General features: G+C 35.9%; 1 protein-coding gene across 13 annotated transcripts in view; it reads right to left on the reverse strand.

Moving 5' to 3' along the window:
• The window catches only part of TRPM3 (transient receptor potential cation channel subfamily M member 3), a 401802-nt gene that overhangs the window by 104265 nt on the left and 274939 nt on the right, over positions 1-22598 (reverse strand). For all 13 annotated transcript variants that reach the window (XM_032441175.1, XM_032441176.1, XM_032441172.1 and 10 more), the window contains exons 2-6: positions 19334-19413; positions 18449-18653; positions 12125-12338; positions 9003-9127; positions 1200-1371 (exon numbers count right to left, since the gene is read on the reverse strand). In XM_032441175.1, coding sequence (XP_032297066.1) covers positions 1200-1371; positions 9003-9127; positions 12125-12338; positions 18449-18653; positions 19334-19413 — 796 coding nt within the window. The remainder of the gene's footprint in view (positions 1-1199; positions 1372-9002; positions 9128-12124; positions 12339-18448; positions 18654-19333; positions 19414-22598) is intronic.

Consider the following 22598-nt stretch of genomic DNA (forward strand, 5'->3'; position numbering starts at 1 on the left):
GGGGTTGAAAAGAGAAACCAGAGGTGAGAAATCCTTCCTTTTTTGAAGGTTTTTGATGAGGTCATGAGAGCTAACAAGATTTGGAGTTTATCCATTTTTCAGTGGATAAATGTTTTGTATAAGTCTGAATTAAGTTAAATCTCTGAAGAGATTTATTTTTTAATATGAAGCTTCTCTCAATAACAAAAATTTATGCTGTGAACCACACATGCTGACAATTTTCTTATAAACATCCCATTTACAGTGCGTCTTTCTATAGCTTGACTACTTCATTTATTCATTTTCAAGTATGACTATCTGGTTAGCCTTGGCTTAGATCACACTAATCTCCATCTGCTAAGAACACCCACAAAGGTGCAACTTAGAAAACTTACACACTTGAGCATACTCACACACTATTGAGAAAAAGAAATTTTACATTGATATCATAAAACTAAAAAGCCTGGACTGCTCTCACTTTGATTTACTGCTGCTTCCAATTGATTCACTGGTGTTGAAAAATCTAAGTAGGACACTGTCACGGGTTACCTAGATTTACCTATGCTCGTGACAGGGAAGAGCCACCCCGTAGGGCCCCCCAGGCTGTAGTCAATGACAGCTTAGGAGCAGTAAATATAGTGCAAACACAGAGTAACACTTTACAGGCAACACACTGTCTCTAAATATTGATGGCTCTGGGCCTGCTTGAGTTGTACAGTCATTTCTCCTTAAACTTTTCTGTGTACTACAGAATTTCATACCTGTCTGTACATATACAGACATTCCAAATTGCAAAGATTTTGTCACAAAAAGATCTCACTTTTTGTCACTCTTCTCTCTACCTTTACTAGGTCACCTCAGTGGTCTTTTCCAGCCATAGTGGTTCTATGATTTTATGATTATGAAATGAAGGGACCAGAATTATACAGTTTTGAGGAGAAGTGGGATACCAAACATCTAAGTTGAAGCAGAAGAGTTTTGACAAATATTGTTTGAAACTTATCAGAAACAAATTCATTTATACTTTTGTGCTGCAATCTTGCATACACTACTCCAAAACCAAAATGCATTAGCTCTGTTCATGATTATTTGCCTATCTCTTGCTCATCCATTGCATTTGCTAGTAGATAGTGCTCCCTGAAATATACAGAACTTATTGTCTATTTTATTTTTAAAATATAATTGTAATCATAAAACAAAATAAAGAAAATGTTACTCACGTGTATTTATCTTCTGAAGTGAAATGTGCTTTTCCAGCTGTCTACGAAGTTTCACCTCTGCTCCATATTTGCCAGTAGTGCCATTGTCAGCCAAAATGAAATGTGAATGCATACTGTTGAGTACTGTCAACTTACTCATGGGATTGGACATTGTCTGGTATGGTCGGACAACCTGCAATTTGGAGACAGAGGAAAAAACAATACTAAGCAGAAAAGGTCTCTGAACCGTAAAAGTTATAAGACACTAGTTGACAAGATGATACAAACAAAATTGTTCGTGAAAGACTACTGAATTATTGTACTTGAACACTGCAGTCTTCTTTCTGCAAAACAGAAAATAATGTTCGCACTTAAATCTTTCCACACTTAAAAGAGTGGGAAACAATGACCTTTTAGATGTAGACATTACTTAGAGAGTTTCCCACTGTAATCTGTTTCAGTGGTATCAGTGGACACCACTCTGGAAGCAAGTCCAGCTAACGGATTCCAAAGGTCTATGTGAACACATACATGATGGACATGCTCTCTGCTACTGATTTTCAATAGAGCTTCCATAAATCTTCTTGTCTTCCAATTGAGCTCTTTGATTCTTTCTTCACAGTTTCCAGTAGCACCATGCCTTTGTTATGGGTCACTAAGAGCCACCAGCATGTGAAGCCCTTCACAGACACTCCAGTACAGGTGAGTGCCACTCTTAAGAGAAGTGCAGACACGACATTACACCATATTTTCAATTTCTTTGGGAAAAAAATCCTGTGGCTCATTACAAGACAGTTAACTGAACTGACAATAACCTCAGAAAGTTTCCATTCAGTGGGGAATTTTAAACACTTCTGATTAATTTATGTCAGAAAAAGCTATTTGGTAGACAAGCAGATTAAACTGCTGCAGTGCTATCCCACACATAGCCTCCAGCCAGAAGCAAGCAACAGCACTTGTCCATGTTTCGTTTTCAGCTACCTTGGTGGATTTCTAGTGTAAGGATGCACTGATGTGACTTAAGAATTGGTGTTGTGTAGAGGGCTTATGACTGATCAGTCAAAGACATTCGCTAGAAATACAGTTCTCCACAGTTTTTACACATTTTCATTTTGAAAGACAAAATTCCTGGTAATCTGTAAGATGAGGCCCTGGCTAAAGAAATGCTAACCTGACATGTTACAAACTCTTCTATGCTTACTCAGCAAGGTATTTTTTCACAGATCTAGCATTGTTCTTTAGGGAAATCTAAAAAAATCTTGCCCTTTTCAAAGCACAAAATTATTTTATCATATTTTATCATATTTGAGAAGACAGATACAAATTAACCTACTAACTTCTTCATAAGATTAGATCCCATTCTGTTGTTCAGAAGAGTTATCTAATTGAGAAATAATTCTTTATAAGGATCATGTGTTAGATATTCTTTGGTCAGAGATCCTTTTCTGCCTGTTTCATTTGGGAATTATTGCAGCACATTGGTCAACTCATTACTGGCAAGGGGAAACTCACAGACATATGATAAATGTTCACACAGAGGGTACTCATTAAGCTATCTGTCCTGAAAAGACACTGAGAAGACTAGAGGGCAGCTCGCCAACAGCACGACTGTGTGCTTCAAGACTGCGGAACAGGTGATAGCTTTGGCTTAAGTTTCTTTTGTATTTCTTTTGGTATCCCATTCATAAAACATTTATTCTCCAAGGCAGTACAGATAACATCAATCAATATACTGTTAGAAGATGCTTGTTAACTAAGTTCCATACACAAAAACCACATCTCACATGCTACCCTTCTTTTTCACACAAACAAAATCAAGCTGAAACAATTACTTGCTTAGCTGATACCTGCTCTCCCCAAATGGAGGGCACAGGGCAGCAAGATCTGTCAGACGAGGAACGACCTCAGTTGCCTATTCATTGTTCAACCACACTAAAGACAGTCAGCTGTCATGAATGTAGTTTTACTGAAGAATTGTCTTTTTTTCCCCAAGAGCCATGGCTCAGGATTTTATACAGTGATAGACTGACTTCATTTTCTAATGAGCTGCAGTACCAAAGACTCCACTTACTGACTTAGTAGTGCTCCTTGAGGGCAGAGTAGAAGGTTATGCTTTGGATCTGTGCTTGATGATTAACTGCGGGGTGAATCATATTTATAAAACTTATCGATTGGAAAACAGGAATACAATTATTTTCAATTGATCTATTCACAGCATGTATAGTTGAACAGCTGAAAATCCTTTTTGAGTAATAAAGTTCACAAACCACATGTTCAGACTCCTATCATGATTAAAGGATAAGCACAATCCTCAGAAAAGCAACAAAATCTTAAGCTTTGAGGTAAACTGCTTTACCAGAGCACTCAGCAGACTTTCAGTTTCTCACTCTTGCAGTTCCCATACCTTTGTTCTTTCAAATCTCTTACATTTTACAGGCAAGATAAAAGGTTGGAAAAAGTTTAACTTTAATCTCTTCTCATCCTCTTTGCAGTCTGAGAAGTGAGAATAATTTTCATCCTCTTTCTGCATGAAGAGATGGGAATAACATCCCCAGGCAACTTTTTCTGCAAAGTTTAAAGGAAGTATTTATGCTCAAGACAGCTCTTATAAGTATAGGATAACAACTGCAAGAGCAGCATGCTGTGATGCAAAAGCCACACCGCAAAAGGTGAGGACTTATTCCTTCTGCTGTCAATAGGTGAGGAGGTGGGCCAACTACAGTGCTTGTCTCTGCCGCCTGAGGAGACAGCAAGCTTGGATTAAAAGCACTAGTACACTTATTTTACATTTCCCACAGGCACATGATACTGAGCACAGAAGGAGCACCTTCAGCTATCTCAAGAGGGACAATGAGAAAAAATGTAATAGGGTAATCAGTGATGGAAAAGAAATGAACCATGTGCTGGAGGACCCTAGGTGGGGGACAAGGGAGATCACTGACATTGGCTGGTGACCTGATGCAGTGAAAGAAAAGAAAAAAGCTTGTGTTCTGGTCTTTATCAGACCTCTCAACACATTCCTCCATCAATGTTGAAGCGTGCATGCATCATGCAATCCAACACACAAATTTAGATGCAGACAAGGCATTTACAACAAACCCAGTATGTTCAGGGTAATGGTGCAAGGAGGAAGAAAGACGCAAACTTTGCTTACGAAAGACTGAGCAGCTGTTGTTCAAATTATTCCTTTTCTGATGCCCCACTGTTCTGGGACACCCCAGGGAACAGAACAGTTCTTGGTTTAATATAAAGGATCCCAGAAGCATTCCTGTCCAAAGCCTCTGTATATGCTACGAATATTACTGTCCCCAGCTTTGCCTCAGGCACGCTTCCCACACTATAGCTTGCAATGAAAGCTGAATCTCTCTTCCCTACACTTTTCCTTAGAGTAATTATTTGCTGGCACAAACCCAACATGAAAAAGAAACTCTGATGCCTTGACATGGTACAAAAGTCATAGTGAAATGAATTTGTAAACTATTTATGGACACATATCATCTTAATACAGCATTCTATTCAACTACAAGAAGTGCTGTATTTTTTAAAAAAATAGAAAAATTGTCTACCTGAGTAAGTCAAATCTTGCCTGAGATTCATAACTTTTACTGTTAATCTGAAATCTGCAGTAGTTAAAGCAAAACTTAATCTTTCTTAAACTATAAAAGAGAAAAAGAAGTCTCATGCTGTTTGAAGGAGTTTCATGCTGTAGGCTAACATTATTATCCAGACTTACTATGTAAAAATGAAAAGATGTAGCCTCTTTAATGCATAAATGAATATTATTTCTGATTTGGATAACCTTTAGTCATATGAAGGAAGGTGGTATTCTGAAAATGAAAGGCACTTGGTTCTGTCACAGTGGTACTAAGCTGAAGTTATTTATAATGAGGTATTTACAGACAAGATCAGTGAGAAAGGAATGAGCAGAACCTGGTGTCAGTCTGGCCGTAAAACACAGTAAACGATCCCAGGTCTGTAAACTTTAAATATTAGACATATTTTTTACATTTCCAGTTTGTGTTCGGCTTGCCACAAAACTACATGCCTTACCCATGCACAGTGTTATAGAAATAAATGATTCCATATGTTGTATAAAAAATTTCAACATAATACTCATCTTTCTGAAAAAGCATTCTGTTATTAGGTTGCAACTTTCAATAATTAAGTTTTAAACTTCTAATAATTTCCTGGTGATACACTACAATATGGAAGGTCCTTCTCTTTCCTGAATAAGCTGTCCAGTGAGTTACTGTCTCAGTGATTTTATGAAGTTCATGACACTGACTTCATACAACTTCACTGCTGTGACATGGCCTTCCAAACTGCACACAACATTCCAGCTTTGAAATATTCTCCTTATTCCATCATCCAAATCAATACTGAAAAACTTAAAATATTAGCAAGTAGGGCATGACTACTGAAATCTGCTGTATTATTTGAGCATCCTAGCAAAAACTTTGTTGACAACATTCTTTCACACCCAGTTAAAGTTATAAAATCCTGCATCTGTGCTGATATAAAAAATGGTGGCTATGAAAGTACAGTTTTTAATAATACTAGGTGCAGAATGAGAAAGCCAATTTCTATTTTTTAGCAAAATAAATATGTAAGATTGGATTCAACTTATGAGTAGTCCAACATACGTCTTATATGGAAGGAGACCATTTTTACTTCTCATTTTTATGATGCCAGCTGTAACCGGAGAGTAGGCTTCAAGTAGCGAGCGGTACATCCATCACTTGTGCATTTTTCATTTTGTGCTTTTTTTCCCCCTAATGTTCTGAACAAGTCCATAAAGATTATCTAATATTGACAACTATCCTGTTGTACACATTTGAATTCTAAGGAGTAAAAAATATAATTTATTCTGGAACATGAAAATGGTTACATATATATACTATATAATATATAGTAATAATTGGTAGGGTGTTATGTATATATGTAGTAATCTGCTGTGTGAAAGTATTTTTCTTTCTGTTAATACATCTTTGCTCACATGCAGCACTGTTATTTATTTATGCTACAAGTTTAAAAAGAAGGCTTATATTTTGTACTGTTTGCTCTGCTGTGTGATTTCAGCTGACCGCTGATAACTCCTCTCTACTGGATAGAGCCTTTAATAAAAACTGTAAGTATTGTGCCTTCTCCAGAATCTTGTGAGTTTCATTTTTGCTGTGCACTCACTGCTGAGTGTAAGTCAAATATCAGTGGAAAAATATGGGGAGAGAAACACTATAATTCACAACTAAAATAGAGCTCCGACACAAATGAAACAAACAAAAAAGGTAGAAAAATTGGGAATTTCTTCCTATGTTGACCTACTGAATCTACATATGGAGAGAGTTTTAGAGAAGGCATGGAAGATTGGGTAACAGATTTTGGAGTGATTTGGCATGGCAGCACAGGAGATCAGTTTTACCTTTTAGTGAAATCAAAAGAAGAATCATTTTGCCTTTTTGTTTTCAAACCTTTAATCACTAAACCAAGGAATTCTACTTAAGTTAGAAGGTCATATACTAATGCATTGCTACAGATCAGTGACATATCACATTGCTGGGGAAGTTCTTTTCTTCACTAAGTCTAACTGTAAAAGCATATCTTGACTTAAAACTGTAATAACAGTTTTTCTGGACTAAAAAATGAGACTTGGTTGACTTCACAGAGCAAAGAGCAAGTACTGAAATCAATGTACTCCTAACCCAGACACTGTTCCTACTGTGTTGATGAGCAATTAAACTCAAGTGAGGGCTGAACAGACCCTGCAAGGGAAGACTCAATGACATGCACACTACAGAGACTCACAGATTGCATTTCTTCAGATGGAAAAATGACTCTGTGTGTGAAGGGAAGAATGGCTGTAATACAAGTTTTCCACAAGATTAAGCAAGCAACGATACTTTCTCAGGTTTTGTATTAGAAAACTGGAAATAAGGCAACAGTCTAACTTTCTCTTGTGTGCTTTGTTTTTAAATTAGAATCTAAGTGTGTTAAGCTGGGCACTATTTTCTGCTGTATTGCTTTTACAATATCAGAGTAAGATTAGTCTCCTCAGGGACTTCTAGCTGTCACAGTAACAAATAAACAACAATAATATTTTGCGTAATATACTTGCCCACTTATCTTCACGACTATGAAGACAGGCCTTGGGCTACCAAAGAGCTGACTGATTTCATGGTAGATGTAATAAAGCTTCTCAGCTATGACTTCAGATGTAACATGGGCCAGACAAGTGTTGGAGCATTAGCAGAAGCACAGCTCTGCTGAGCAAACCTGGTGTGCCATAAAGCACGGAGAGGCAGCATGTACTGGGATATGTGCACTGGCAGAAGTAAACTCCTCCCCCTCTCCACTTATATTCCATGATTATTTTCTGTATCCAATGCTGCTCCAAACCATGAGGGTATGCTTTGATAACACCCTAGTTTTGATGATAATTTAACCAGACATAGTTCATATAGGCATAAAGCCATGCTGATGCTAGAGTTCGACAGGCCTTTCACTACTGGCTGACATTCTTTTTCTCCCCCTGCAATCTTTTGTGTCTTCTGTGTTATGCTTAATGACAGTTCATTTTACATTTCTATGGTACTATTTATATTCTCTCTTCTTGGTTCATTTCACAGCATTCGCCTCTAATGAGCCAGTCAACACAGTGAACTTTGATTTTCAAAATGCTTGCTCACCAAGTGTTACAAAAGAAACTGCATACACAAAATGGGAGAGAAAGTTCTTCAAGGGTTTGGTAACTGAAAATTATAGAGAAAGGGAGGGAAAGTGTTGAAAAAAAGGATAATTTTTGCAACAACTAATCACTAAGAAGATTTAATAACAAGTGGCCTACCTCAAAATGAGTCATATAGAGGTTTAAGTTTAATGAGTGCAAAAAGCTTGCAGACAACTCAGTGGACTATGAAGAGTTGAAGAAAGCTTTTATGAAGTATCCTGACTAGATTATAAAATTGAGATGAAATGCAATACTTGTAAGCATACTATTACATGTCCAGTATAAATCAGTAACACTCAAGATGCACTGAAGATGCCACCAATCAGCCTTTTCATGGAAATATCAGGGGTCACAGAGCTATATATCTGTCTACCACAGATATATTTAAGTACTGCTTTTGCTATTAGTGATAACTCTCTAATTGTAGCCCTCATGATGGTCACACTCATGGAAGACTTTACATAAATATGTTTGCTTCAGTTCTTTTTTTTTCTTTAACTGTTATTCCTTTCACTGTGATGATAACACTATTTTTGATTTATTAGAAGCCACTAATCCATTTCAAAGGAAAGTACTTAATTTTTCCGAGTGACAGAAATGTGGCCTTATTAGGAGGTAAATGGTGTTATGATTCATTGAGGTTTGATCTCATGGCCAATATTTATGAGACTTCTCTCAGCTGAGGTAATAAATAGTAATAGGATGGAATATGTTGCATGGGAGACTGTCTGTAAGTATGAATATAACCAATACACCATAATACTGTTGCAAAATGAATTGGACTTCAAGCTTTCCAGTACATAATGATTGAAAGATGAAGCTTTAGTACATTTTCTTCATGATTTATTTTAAAATTAAAAAATATATGTTCTAGAAAGTACTGCAAATTTCTATTTCTTGACCTCTTGTTATTTTTTATTGTTGCTGTTGTTGTTGTTGCTATGTCAAAATTGTGATCACCCATAGTGGAAGCTCTGGTTATGTACTGATTTCTGCTGTTGTAGGCATTAATTCTGTAAGAAGTTCATGACAGAGAGAAAAGGAAAATAACTGCAAAATTTATATATACTGGAGGTTATCTATGTCCACACAAGACTTACATCTTTGCCAATCAGATCCTCTTGATTTTCCACGATCCCCCAGGGAGCTATGCCAATGGTGCAGATCTTCCCCCGTGATTTTGAGGCATGATCTTTCAGTGCATCTCCAACATGTCGAATGACTCCTGGGGGAAAAAAGCACAAACCGGAGATTTAAAAATACTGACACTTCTGTTCATTTTGGTATAGATTCATGTGGTATGGTATGGATTTGTATGCTATAATATGGTAAGCATCCTATTTTTAGGGACCTCCTATGCAGTGAATAAAGACAACTTAATGCTTCTCAGTCAAGAAAGGAATATTTTTTCACTGATTACTATTATAGTAATATTATTATTATATTGTATGCTTGTCTTATCTAATCTACAAAATTATTAAATGAAGTAGCAGGAAAAATATTTACACAGGCCTAGAAATAAGAGGAGAAACAATGAGAGCAGACTGTAACTTGTTTATCTACACTTATGTTCATAAATGCACATGTATGCAAGCAGACACATGAAATATGTATCCTTCCCAAACACGGAAACAAGCACAAAAATGGAAAAAGAAAGATGAGGATACTGTGTGCCAGAATAAAGGAATCAAATCCTTCCACTGCTATGCAGTGATCTGGTCAGACATTTTTTGCAAAAATTCACAATCACTTGAGGATTAGAAAGAAAAACAGAAATTAGTATAGAGAGAATGACTGCTCCCTATTTCTCTTTCCTGTGCTTTCTGATACTCCTGGTTTGTACGCTTTTGATGTACTTTGTCAGTGTTCCAGATGTATCCTAGTCCATAGGACATAATCCATTCCTCCTTCATTTTCACAAAATCAGTTTTGGCCTGTGCATCAATAATTTATTTATTTATCTATCTGTCCATCTATTTGTTTATCCACTGTATCCATCTGCACTGCGGCAGACCTGTGGATTTGCTGTGGTTGTTATCTGTTACTCAGTCTCTCTGTTTGCTTCTTTTTCTGATTCCATGAATTTTAAAATAACTGGATTGTAAATGTAACAGTCACACAGTAGGTAAAATTCTAGTCAAGCTTATCTGCACTTTAAATGTAGCATGTAAAAAAGAAAGATCCAAAACATTTAAGACCTAGTGTGTGTTTCCTTCCAGTGGTATAAAGGGAAAAAGAAAGAACCACTCTGTCCTCGTGAAAGAATCGTCTATAATTTAAACTATAGCCCAGAGAATAAGAAATTCAGCTGTTTAGGGCACTCAACTTTCAAAACAGCATGAATATTCTGAACAACTTGCTGAAGTTCTTTACCAATCATGTTTATAGTTAGGAATGTACCATCCCTGGCACACTGACTCACAACACGATGGAAGCGTTTCAGGTTTTTTCAGTTATACTCCTCAAGTGAAATCTGATGTAAAAATTCAATACAAACAGAACTGAGTAGAAAAAATCTTAATTTTTTATAATTTCACACAGAGATAAAACACTTAATTTCCACCCATATAATTTGAAAACCTAGACCTGAAGCAACTTGGTGTTCTGCTATGTCATTCAGAAGTACCAATAAGAGATATCCAAGAACACAAAATTATGCCTTTTAATAGTAAAACATCATGACCTGAAGTTGATTGCTTTGAGTAGGTCACTTTAGATTACATGAAAAAAAAATAAATCATTTTCAGCAGTAACAATGTTGACTTTTCTGATTTATTTGCACTGTTCTGGCATTCACAGCTACGATGCTTTGAAAAAATAGTGTTTTACAAATACAAATACTTTATTTGGTTGTTGCTTATAAAATTTCTGTAGGATGATTTCCAGTGTTCATGTGGTATATACACTGCATGCGTGAGTGTGCAACTTCTACAGTTTTCTAATATGTTTTTAAATTAAAAATGTATCTGTCTTTGCCAATGTCATCACAACAGTATCGGGCAACTAACACAGTTATTGTCACCACAGTACAGAGGTCAAAATTTAACCTGATGTTCTTCCTTGTTCTGCAGAGTCATGAGGGATGTACCTATACATGTTTAACACAGACAATTGTTTATCTAACAGATCAGAAGTTACGCCTCTTCTTTTCTATTTATATTGCTGATATGATAAAACTGACCATTGTCTTAAATTTTATTTGCCCTGGAATCTAAATAGCCCAAGACTCTCGATTAGCACACATATTCAAATACATAAAATTTGATCCCCAAAGCATTAAAACTGACGCATGATAGAGTGATTACAATATATTCCATAGACAGTAAGAGGATACACTCCGTGGGATTACTGAAGTAATAAATTATTGTGTTACTACAGCAAATAACAATAGCAAGAATTGACAAGTACATCAGTCCTGGCTCAAAACTTTTTGCATTTATCTTTAGCAGAAATCTTTGCTTTTTTCCTGACTCCCTCCTCTCTTTGTCTCCTGCAGGGAGGATAGCTGGGAAGCTAATTCCCAACATTTATTTATCAAGGGAACTAGGTTTAGAAGATTATTCCCCAAAATGATGTGCTGTCTCACAGAAGAGTTGAGCCAGCTGCTGTCTTGTGTTATTAGAAGGCCCATATGGTATATTGCAGATGTGTTCAACTTTGAATACAAATGGTAATATTATCTCCCTTGCTCCAGGGGTAATAGGAAAATACAGGTCTTCAAGAAAGGAAAAAGTGATACTTATTCACAGTAAAATTTTCTATCACATCAACATTTTTTTTTTTTATTTTTTTTTTTTTTTCCCATCAGCATTTCAGATTTATAGGAGAAAATGAAATATCTTTTCTGGATAAAAATGTTTTTTGTTTTAAGCAATACAAGTTTGACTTCTTGAGCTTCTGGTTATTATTCTGTCTCTGTAGGTGACTGCTGACCTTGTCAAATCTTCACTAATAACATAACTGCCTTACAGGAGGCTTTATTTTCACCTCCCCAGTGTGCTTTCCCGTTTAAGTCAACCTTGTATTCCTTGGTAGCTGCCAGACTGGTATAAACTTGGCATTTTCATGTTTACACATAGTACCATCAGCACTAATAAAATAAAGCAAGCCATGTTTACCAAATCTGATCACCCCTATATATATATATATATTTTTTTTTTTTCTGTCAGACTGATGAAATCACACAGATGCCACTGTGATTTCATTTCAAGTTTGCTGTTACCTGTGTTTACTCCTCCAGTAAATATCCATGCTCCAGTTGTCATAGCAGCCTTAATGAGGCCTTTTCCAAAGACTTGCTTGAGCTTTGGCTGAAGTTCAAAATTCTGAAGGCCCCCATGCACAGAGATGAGAAGTTTTGGGAGCTCAAGCTGCCATTCTTTGGTCATCAGGTGTAGAAGAAGGTCAGGCTTTGTGTCAAAGGACACACGTACATACTGTGGAAATAAGGGCAGTGGTAAAGAAAAAGAAAAGATTGGTTATACTTAGTGATGCTTAATGCATATCACCTATGCCCAGTAAAACACAGAAAAAAGTCAAACTTCATGACGAAGGCATTAACTATTTGCAAAGTTGGTAATTTTTTTCTGATTTTTGTGGAAAACTAGGCTACTAGCAATAATGGAACACTTGTTTTTAAAAAATTATTTTTATTTTTATTTTTTTTCTTCCCCCCCCCCCCAATTTTTAAACTTCCTTTTAGGAAATTATGAATTGTATCTATGTGCTTAGAAATGTTTAATAGATGTATGTCTTGAAATTAATGACGTAGAAAATGAAAACACTTAAGTAGTCCGGCAAAAACAACCTAGTGAATTGTGAATTAATAAACACTCAAAACATAGGAAGTAACAGAAACAAGTTTGGTTATTCAGGTATGCATAAGTTTAAAGTGAGCAAGACTATGAAATAGGTACTTTTCAAATGAATGAATGCTGACTTATTTGTAAGTATTCAGGAATTTGCCCGACAAAGCACAGGCCCCCTAAAATTACTCTGAAACACATTTACACATTTCCAGATCTTGGCTCTTCTGTGTCGCATCTGCACTATTTTATCCCAAAGGAGAACATGTCCATCTGTGTGTGTGTGCTCAAAGGTAGCAACTGCCTTCAAATTCTCTACAGCCACACTACATTGCACACAGACCTCTCTCTGCCTGGTAAGCCTTTCTCTTGTCCCCACTCTTTACCTTGCTGATGTATGAATTGTTTAACAAAACTTGTGCCATGACAGATACTTTTTTGAGGTTTTTTAATACAACACCAGGGGGTTATAAAAGACAATGTAAAACCTTTCTATAGCTCGTAAGATTTGGAAGGACCACTTTTATCAAATAGGGTAGGTAATCAAAAGCCAATAACCTATCATATGCCTGTTTGAATCAATACCTATACAGCTATCTAAAGATTCTTTCCCCTGACAGTTTGTTAGCACATCCATTAGCCATCAGGTACACAAAATAGGGACCTTTGTTTTCAGCTACAGGAATATTCAGATCTACATTACTCATTGCAGCATGATAAATAATATAATATCCACATATACAATGTAATCCCTTTGTCCCTTTTTATTATGTCTACTCATACTTATAGCCGTAAGATTTTTCTGCTTTAGTAAGCACATGATAGTTAGGTGGACATCTTTCCAGTTGAGTAAGAAATATGGACTCAATATTTTATTTTTTTTTTTCCAGAAGAAATTGATAATCATCATCATAGTTTCATAGTCTCGTGCGGGTTGGAAGGGACCTTAGAGATCATCGAGTCCAGCCCCCGGGATTCGAGCCTCTGTGTAGCAGAGCGGCACTTCTACCACTTGCGCCACAGGGGGGATTCGAACTCCGGGCCCCAGTGTTGCAAGGCAGCGTCCTTAACCACTGCGCCACCGGGGCACACGGTGTTTTTAATATCCAGGTGTTTGTTTGTTTTTGCAAGAAAGAATGAATAGCCATCACCTGTGGAGAGCAAGTGGGACATAGCCAAACTGAAAGATGAGCATGTGTATCTGTATTTGTTCCAGTATATCAGTAATGTTCTCTACAGTTGTCATGCACATTCTTAACAGCTACAAGACAAATAGCATACAGTAAAAATGTCTGGCATAGAGTATGGTACACCTGAGCTTCTATAAATTAACTGTATCATCATCAGCTACCCTTTCAAGCACAAGCATGGGAAAACCTCACTGACCAGATCAGATGATGAGAGTAATGGTTTTGATTAGGATTCAGAAGCTGCCAAAATTTCAATACACTGGAGAGTTGTTAAGTGACTTAATCCTTATTCTCTTTGCCTTGGCCCTAAAGACAACTGACCCTGAAAAGTGCTAGCACTCATTACACTACGGGTACTATCAGAGAAACACCATCCTTTGGGCATGACTTAAGACTAGACATTAGACTAACCTGGTCTAAACATGGAGATTACATTTTGGAATCATTGCCACCTCAATGTGCTTGTGGCAAAGTCAGACCGTGAGTTTTAAGCAAATAATTAGACAAAGTAAATTCATATCAATAATGACCAAAAGAAATTTTTGGAAAGCAGAGGCCAGTGTCATTCTTGTATATTATATAACCCATCCAGTAACTGTTTTTGATTCTTTGGTCTTTTTATACCCTGACAGACTTGACTGATTTCAACACATGACCATAAAATGAAAGATCATCCTGTTTGTCTTGCCCACTCATTACCAAAACTAGCACTGAGGCTGTCAGCAAGGGCACCATTTAATGCCAACACTTGTTTCATTTTTTTATCAAACTGTTTCCTGGAAAATAACCATGCCAAATAACCCATCTAACAGCAGTGTTTGCAAGTTGGACTTCAATGCCCTAGTGCAAAAGTCAAGGAGCGGTAAAAATATGACTGTTACTCAAGAACAGCCATCTTACGAAAGTACATGGTGCATAACAGCAGATGAGAGTCACAGGGATAAGAAAGATTCAGAATAAAACTGATTTTATTTTATTTCATCAAGGAAAATATCTTCAGACAACATTCTTTGATCTGGCAGGCAATCCAACACTTCTCTTCTGGTCCTCTTTGATGTGAGCAAAGACTGGGTGGATACTTCCCTTGTCTCAGACAAGATTTCACCACTGCATAGTTCTACAAGCTAAAGATTGATCCCTCCAAGTGTAACTTTCACAGAAAATGTCTGACCATATTCTCACTAAATTCAACAGCAAAACTGTAACTTAGATCAAAATCAGACTGGTTCCTTGTAAGTTAATTTTCTCCCTAACATCTGAAGGCCTTCTCTAAGTTCCGTTAAGCATCCTGTGGAAGGAACATCATTGATTTACATGGCCTTTCTGTGATGTTCTCCATTTTTCTTCATCTATGACACATTCTTTTGATTTCTGTTAAACACCCTTTGAATATAGATTAACTGTAACAAAAACAATAATTAAAAAAAACCCAATAAAAAACCCAAAAACAACAACATAAAACCCCAAAACAACAACAAAAAAGAATGCCGCTTTTTTTTTTTTTTTTTTCAAGTGAGTTATATGATTTAAAGGATTATCTCTACATTTTCACAACACTAATGGCTATTAATGTGCTTTTTACACATCTTTAACAAGAGTCACTATAAAATCTAATTTTATTATTTTCAGTGGAGGAAATAACCATCTGTTGGTCTAATATCTACTGATCTGTTCTGTACTAAGTACTAGTTCCCAATTACAAATTTGAGGTCACAGTTGGTTCTGTTACAAAATGCCATCTCATTTCTTGTAGTCTTGATTCAGAAAAAGCTACTAGATTTGCCCTTCATGCACAACAAGATGGTGTGCTTCTGTTCTGTGTTTATCACACTTAAAAATTTTAGGCATAGGCATCCATTTCAGGAACTAAAATAAATAAAAGTTCTTCCCCAAGGCTTTGCTTGATCTTAGTTATCTTGCTAAATCTTGCTGATTTATAAGTTTATTCTTTTAGGCAACAGGCATATAATTAACCTACTTCTTAACATGACTATTATGAAAAACAGCTTTTATACTATAGCAATATTTGATATCCAGTAATTAGAAAATAATTAAGTAGTCTAATTTTAGAAAAGAACAAAGATTTATTTTTCACGTGCTGCGTCCAATCCTTCCCTCTCTCCCTCCCTCCTCCACTTGATTTATGTTCCATGCTTGCTGCACTTGGGTTTTAAAATATGGAAAGAGAAAACATTTTTTGGTAAGTTTGTTGCTTATTATGGGAAAGATCTTGTGTCCAGCAAATTCAGAGACAGAAGTTTCATTTATCTTTTGTTAATAAAACTGCAACACCTACTTAGCCAGATTTGACTAAAATCTACTCTGCAATAATGTGGAGTACTGGAAGTATGATAATAAAGACACCTTAGCACTATTTTTAGTGAGAAACACACTATTATATGCAAAGATTGATTTTTATTAATATTAATATTATTAATATTATAATTATTATCCAATTAGTTGTTATTCATTGTTGATACTTGTTTAAAAAACATGCCATTAAAGTCTTGCATTCCTCCTTTTTTGTGCTTTAGGTATCACTAATGTTAATCAAATGAGACACCCTTTCAGAGATTTTTAGAGAAATGCTAAATTTGAAGCACTTTTCCTAGTAGCAGAATGATTGAATTTTTGGAGCTTTTGAAGAGATATTTAATTAGTGAATAATTTTGTTCCTACACTTCAGGGGAGGTTTAATGAATGTATCACAGATACAACCATCTTCCTGATTCCAGAACTATTAAGATAAAACCACAGTTTTTCAAGCAGTAAATGTTTCATCTATATTTTTCCTTGATTTTTTTAAAACTATTTAGATCTCTGAGATTTTTAAACTACTTTTGTCTCCTCTTTTCTAAATACTTCATGGTATTATTTTTGTTTGCAGTCCTGACTGTGCTCTGTGTCAAGGTTTTTCTGTTGTTCATGTTGACTTATTTTTATTTCACATACATTCATACATTCATCTGAGTTTGAAACAACTCCTGTTCCCTTATGATAGATCTTCTCATAGTCCCAACTGAGAAGACCAGAGATCTTGTAATGCAATTAAAATCTACACTTTCCCTAAACTCCAAATTAGTACACAGCTGCCTCAAATGCCTTGGGCAGTTCACTGCTTTGAAGAGCTCTTCAAGTATATCACTCAGAAAGCTCTACTGATAATTCTTTCTCAGAAAGAGCTTAATGTAATCATATACAGATAATAGCATGATGGTAACTACTTCTCTGAATCTATCTCAGTTTTGTTGAAAAGCATTCCGTTTTAATCACAGTCCTTAGAAGATCCAACAACATAGTTTGTTTCATATTGGTGCCAAGGAGGGTGTCAATTTTGTTCAGTCTAAATGTTATTTGATGAATCATATTCTCTTTGAGCAACCACCTTGCAGATTTTTAGGTGATTAGTTATCTACTGAACATAGGGTGTCTATGATATTTGCAAGGAAATGACCTAATTTGCTGTTAGTTTCTTGGGTCAACAGTGTTTTCTGGTTTTGAACATTAGAGTTCATCCATCTGGATGAATGGAATCAATCATCCAAATATTTCCACCTCTATCCACCACATACACAACTGAGCAAAACACCAGACTCATCATAGTGCAGTACTGAGCCTGCCATCATCTCTAATCCTTCTAGTAGTACAACAGTCCTGAGAGTCCGACAAGGTAGTATGCAGGAAAAGAAGACAGCACTAGGTTGCTGGGCAGGTTATTCTGGAGAGCACCTGTGGATTCTGGCTCCACGCTCACAGCTGCCCAAAGCAGTGTCTTAGCCACAGCATGCTGGATACAGGCTTGCTTTTAATTCCTAAGGCCACAGGAACTACAGTTTAGCTATAGCCAGATACATTCTTCTTTTTATGTAATGCTATGTAGAAATACATGCATAGGTTAGTGTGGGTACTGCAAACTTCTCTCACTTAATGGAAAAATGCATTCAGATTAACACACTTTGGTATTGCTTCATAACATTGTATTAGGAATTTATCATAATACAGACTTCCTGGATCAAGTAAATCTGGAGCAATACAAGTACTGTCTCAGTTCTTTGCTTACACACTGGTAGGCCTCTTATTTCACTGGAAGATAAGCAAGTAAATCTAACTGGTCTGTCCTTCAACCTATGATTGGAGGAATTCTCTGGAGATCTATTTCAAATTTGTCAGCCTTGCAGACACACCCAGCGAAGGGAAGCCACAGCTGAATTCTAATACTATTCAGAAAAAGAGAGATAGGGGGCTACTGAAAGAAAATTTAGATAACTGCACGTTAGCATGTCCTTGGTTATTACAAAAGTAGCCCCTTCTATGCTGCCCTATAGCTTTTACATTTCCTTCTGTTCACGAGTTCTTTGGAACACAATATGTAATTATGTATTGTACATTTTTACACTAAATAATTCAAAATTAAATTAAGAAAGAATGCTGTTGATTATTCTGGAATGTTTATCTTTTTTGGGTTTTTTTTTGGTCTTTTTCTTTTCTTCCTCCCCCCCCCCCCGGCAACTAGCTAGTAACATTATTTATCTAAGAGAAAATCATGATTACCATGGCTTTATTGGAGTGGCCTCCTCCCTGGAACTCAATGGTTCCAAAAGCATCCGTTGGGCTGAGCTGCGTGTGCTTGCTGATGGACCACTTCTCTGACTGGATGTCATTGCGAGTAAGCCTGCTTTCATTTTTCTCATTTTGGATAACGGAGATACTCGGAGTCAGTCCAACATGTTGACCTATTAGACGCCCACAGCAACACCTATGATATCAAACAAGCAGAAATCTATTACCATATGCATATATATAAGTAAGACATAATAAACAGCCTATACATCTTCCCCTTCAAAAACCTTTCAACTCTGCTGACCTCATTTTTGCTATCCCAAACCAATACAGTACAGATACTAAGATTTCTTTCTATATTTTGTTTGCATTATCATATATTTCAATAACATTTTCTGTGTCCTCAGATACATTAGGTTGAATTCATTAGGCCAGCAAAATTCAGGTTGGAGGAAGTAATTCTTCTCTGGGGAAGTGGTTGAGTGCTGGAATGGGCTGCCCAGGAAGGTGCTGGAGTCACTGACCCTGGAGGTGCTCAAGGAACATTTAGACATTGCACTGAAGGACGTGGTTTAGTGGGAAATCCTGGTGCTATCCACCAGCTGGATAATCTTAGAGGTCTTTTCCAACCTTGATGATTCTATGTTTCTAAATTAAACACAGACACCGATGACCTTTCACGTCTCTTATTGATGAAGTATGTTTTGAAATGTAAAGGAACAGTGCTCATAGAAATATACATCTTCATCTGTAATTCAACCAATTATGATTAAATATGGCATTAAAAACTATTTTTATCTACATATATATACATATGCATATGTAAGATACTCCCTTGTAATTGGCTTCATTTTCTTGCAAGTATCATGTAATTACCTATGGGGGTCTTTGGTGCTGGGTATGATATGAACACATTCTCTCTTGTAGAAAGCTCTTTCTATCCATGATTTCTGTGCCTAAAAAGGGAAAGAAAATGCATTAAGTTCTGTTTGCTAAAAATGGCTTACAGTACCTTTGAAGAAAGAATGTAAAACATAGAAGAAAAGCTTACTGACTTTGCATTAATGCAGTACATGAGTTGCACAGGGTAAACATTTTCTATTAAACTTGTGGTTTCCTTCTCTACAGCACTCAATAGAAGGTCTTAATTTTTTATTTTTTTATTTATTTTTATTTTTTTTTCCACTAGCCATTTGACTTTTATGCTGCCAATTATATTCTCATAAAGGCAGCCACCTGAGAAGAATTACATCAAACTGTAAATTATTATTATCTTTCTGCACAGGAGAGACAATCACAGCTGTTTATCAAAAAGACTTTGTAAATATAATGACACAACTCAAATAAAAAAAAAAGAATCCCAGAAACTAGAGAAAAATCTCAAAATAAAATTGATAGCACCATGACTACTTTGTAATTTTTAGATAAAACTACACAAAACACCCAAAAAACAACAAAAGAGATTCATTTCCAAAACACAATACAAAAAAGCTCTGATAAAGTAAGAGAACACATTAAGTGTCAGATGACCAGTCTGTGTAAGTTATGAAACTAAGTTAAATGCAACTATGACAGTTAATTCCACTTCCTGATCTTGCCCAGATACTCTCAGGAAATTAAATAATTTCTCTCAGCTCAGTCTTCATTGATAAATTATTTCCTTTAACAAGCAGATACACTGAAATTTTCCTTTAAAAATTTATTACAAAAAAGTAGGTTTTATAAAAGATATTAAAATAACAAAATTACCTATTTAACTGCAAAGCATTAACAAAACTGGAGGAACTATGAAAAAGCCACTTGAGAATTAAGTAAAGTGAAATGAGATCATTTAAATGAAATCTGATCACCTTGCTTTTGTGAAAAAATAAAATATGAAACAGACTTTATTAAATTCCACACCTACTATGTAATGTCTTTTTGTTAGATAGCTTTGTAGCCTACTATCATTTTTAAAGGCAGAAGCTTGTGTTTCTGGGATTTTTGGAAATCCCTGTGAACAGTGGAAATTTCCTGGAGTCAATTAAAACAGTAGTATAAAGTACCATACTAACAATTCATAACTACATTCATTATGCCTCACTCATGGTGCATAAAAATTTGATTACTCATGTTATTTACCAACATTTTATCTTCTCTCAACTCTCATTTTTATTTGAAAAATCTGCTCAACTTCATGTTTTGCAAGGAAGGTAGACACCTCTAAAAAGTCATAGTATGCACAGGGAAGATTACCTTGAATTTCAAAATTATAACTTCTAATCACTGGCAAACCTTTAGTACTACTAATAATCACAACACCGTATACTGTATTGAACATTTTTTCAACCTGATGGCCTTTTCAGGCAAGGAAAGGCTTCTTAAAAACTAATTTTTTAGATTTGTCAAGACATTCAATACAGACTTCAAGAACTTCATTTGATCCTCTTAATGCAGAACATCTGAAGCTATGTGGGAAAACTAAGGTTTTTCTTATTATATAGTGTATTTTACTGTGTGTTGCGTAGAAAAAAGGAAGTTACAATTATTACTCAAGCAGTGTAATTCTAACAACTGAAATTACATTCTTTCCAGTATGTACCATCTATTCTTGGAATCTCTTAGTCTCAGTTTCTAGAGTACACAAGTGTTCTATACTGCTCTAAGAGGGCAATGCTAAGAAACTGTGTACTTACGAATCTCCTGTGTTGCACGTATATAGTAACTTGATGAGAAAAGGACACTTATTGACTAAGTGTCAATAAGTGATTGATTTTGACTTAGACTTAAACAATTGACTTAGTTTATTGCATGTTTGTTTTACCTCTAACTATGTGTTTATGACATCCTTCATCTTCTCTAGAAAGAATGAACAGGCTTTTTGCTAACTTTTCTTCCTGACATCCCAAAGTGGAACTTCTACACCATTATTCTCATCCATGTTGCAAAGACTCCCTGGAAATGGCCTTCATCAAATGTATTAATTTAATAACTTTCTCTGCAGTTTACCTTGGTGAATTTACTTGCTACACAGGTCTAAAGCATCATTTTAAAAGATGACCTCTAACTCAATTCATTTAAACATCAAAAGTATTTCCAGAAAGGTAAGAGTTGTACTCTTTCATACTCTCTGTCTATGTAAGAAGGAAACCCATACTTGCCAAACATAATAATTGGAATCTTCATCACATTTCTTCAAACATAAAACTAAAAAATAATAGCCTGATTAAAAAAATCCTTTTTTCATATAGAGGTAAAAAGACTTCAGTTTTAGATTTCAAAGAATGTACCATCCTACCTGACAGATAAAGCATACCAATATATGATTTTCTCATTTTGAAGTTATTTCAAACTAAAAAGAAAGAATCTATTTTTACTGCTCCATGTCAGTTTTTGTTCTGTCATGGAGAACATTTGCAATGTACAAGACTTAGACGTATAATAAATTTTGTCACTTGTAGTAGGGATTTCAAAGAGGAATTAGAATAATTTGAGGAAATTAACAAGATAATTACCAAACGGTCTACATTAAACTCTGGTTTATCATTTGAATTAGTAAAGCAGTAAAAAGTTTAGAAATATAACTGCAATAAAAGTAGAATAAAAAGGTCATCTCCTGGTTTTTTTTTTTTGTTTTTTTTTTCCCAAGCACGCCTTCAACATTAATTCATAAAACAATTTAAAGTCCACACTGAATTCCTGAAGTACATGCCACACTTCTACTCAGATTTAGTTTACTTGTAGCTCGAATCTCTCAACAAAATACCTCTGTCAGCTATCTGTAAAATCCCACAAAGATACTCTTTTTTTACCTGGTCATCACGCTTGGTGTCTAAGTCTATCCCAGAGCAAACTCTGCTGTCAACATTTCACTGCTGCTGGTCATTGCTAACAAGACTTTGGCGTTTGCTCCCTGAGCAAGGCATTCAGCTTGTCTACAGGGATGGCAGCAGAGCAGAGCCCTTGTGCCCATGAGCAGCTTGCAATGTGCTGCTGTGGGATTAGCCTTGTTAAGGGTCTGGTGGACATGCGCTCGCAGCCCCAAAACACCCCTTCATTTGAACATCTGATCTGACGCCAAAAGAAAAACAAATCCCCCGAGTGCTTGGATTTGACTGGCACAAGCTGTGACAGGCTTTTTTCCCCTTGTTGTTCCCCCTCA

This window comes from Coturnix japonica, chromosome Z (assembly GCF_001577835.2).
Source record: "Coturnix japonica isolate 7356 chromosome Z, Coturnix japonica 2.1, whole genome shotgun sequence".
NCBI classification, from domain to species: domain Eukaryota; kingdom Metazoa; phylum Chordata; class Aves; order Galliformes; family Phasianidae; genus Coturnix; species Coturnix japonica.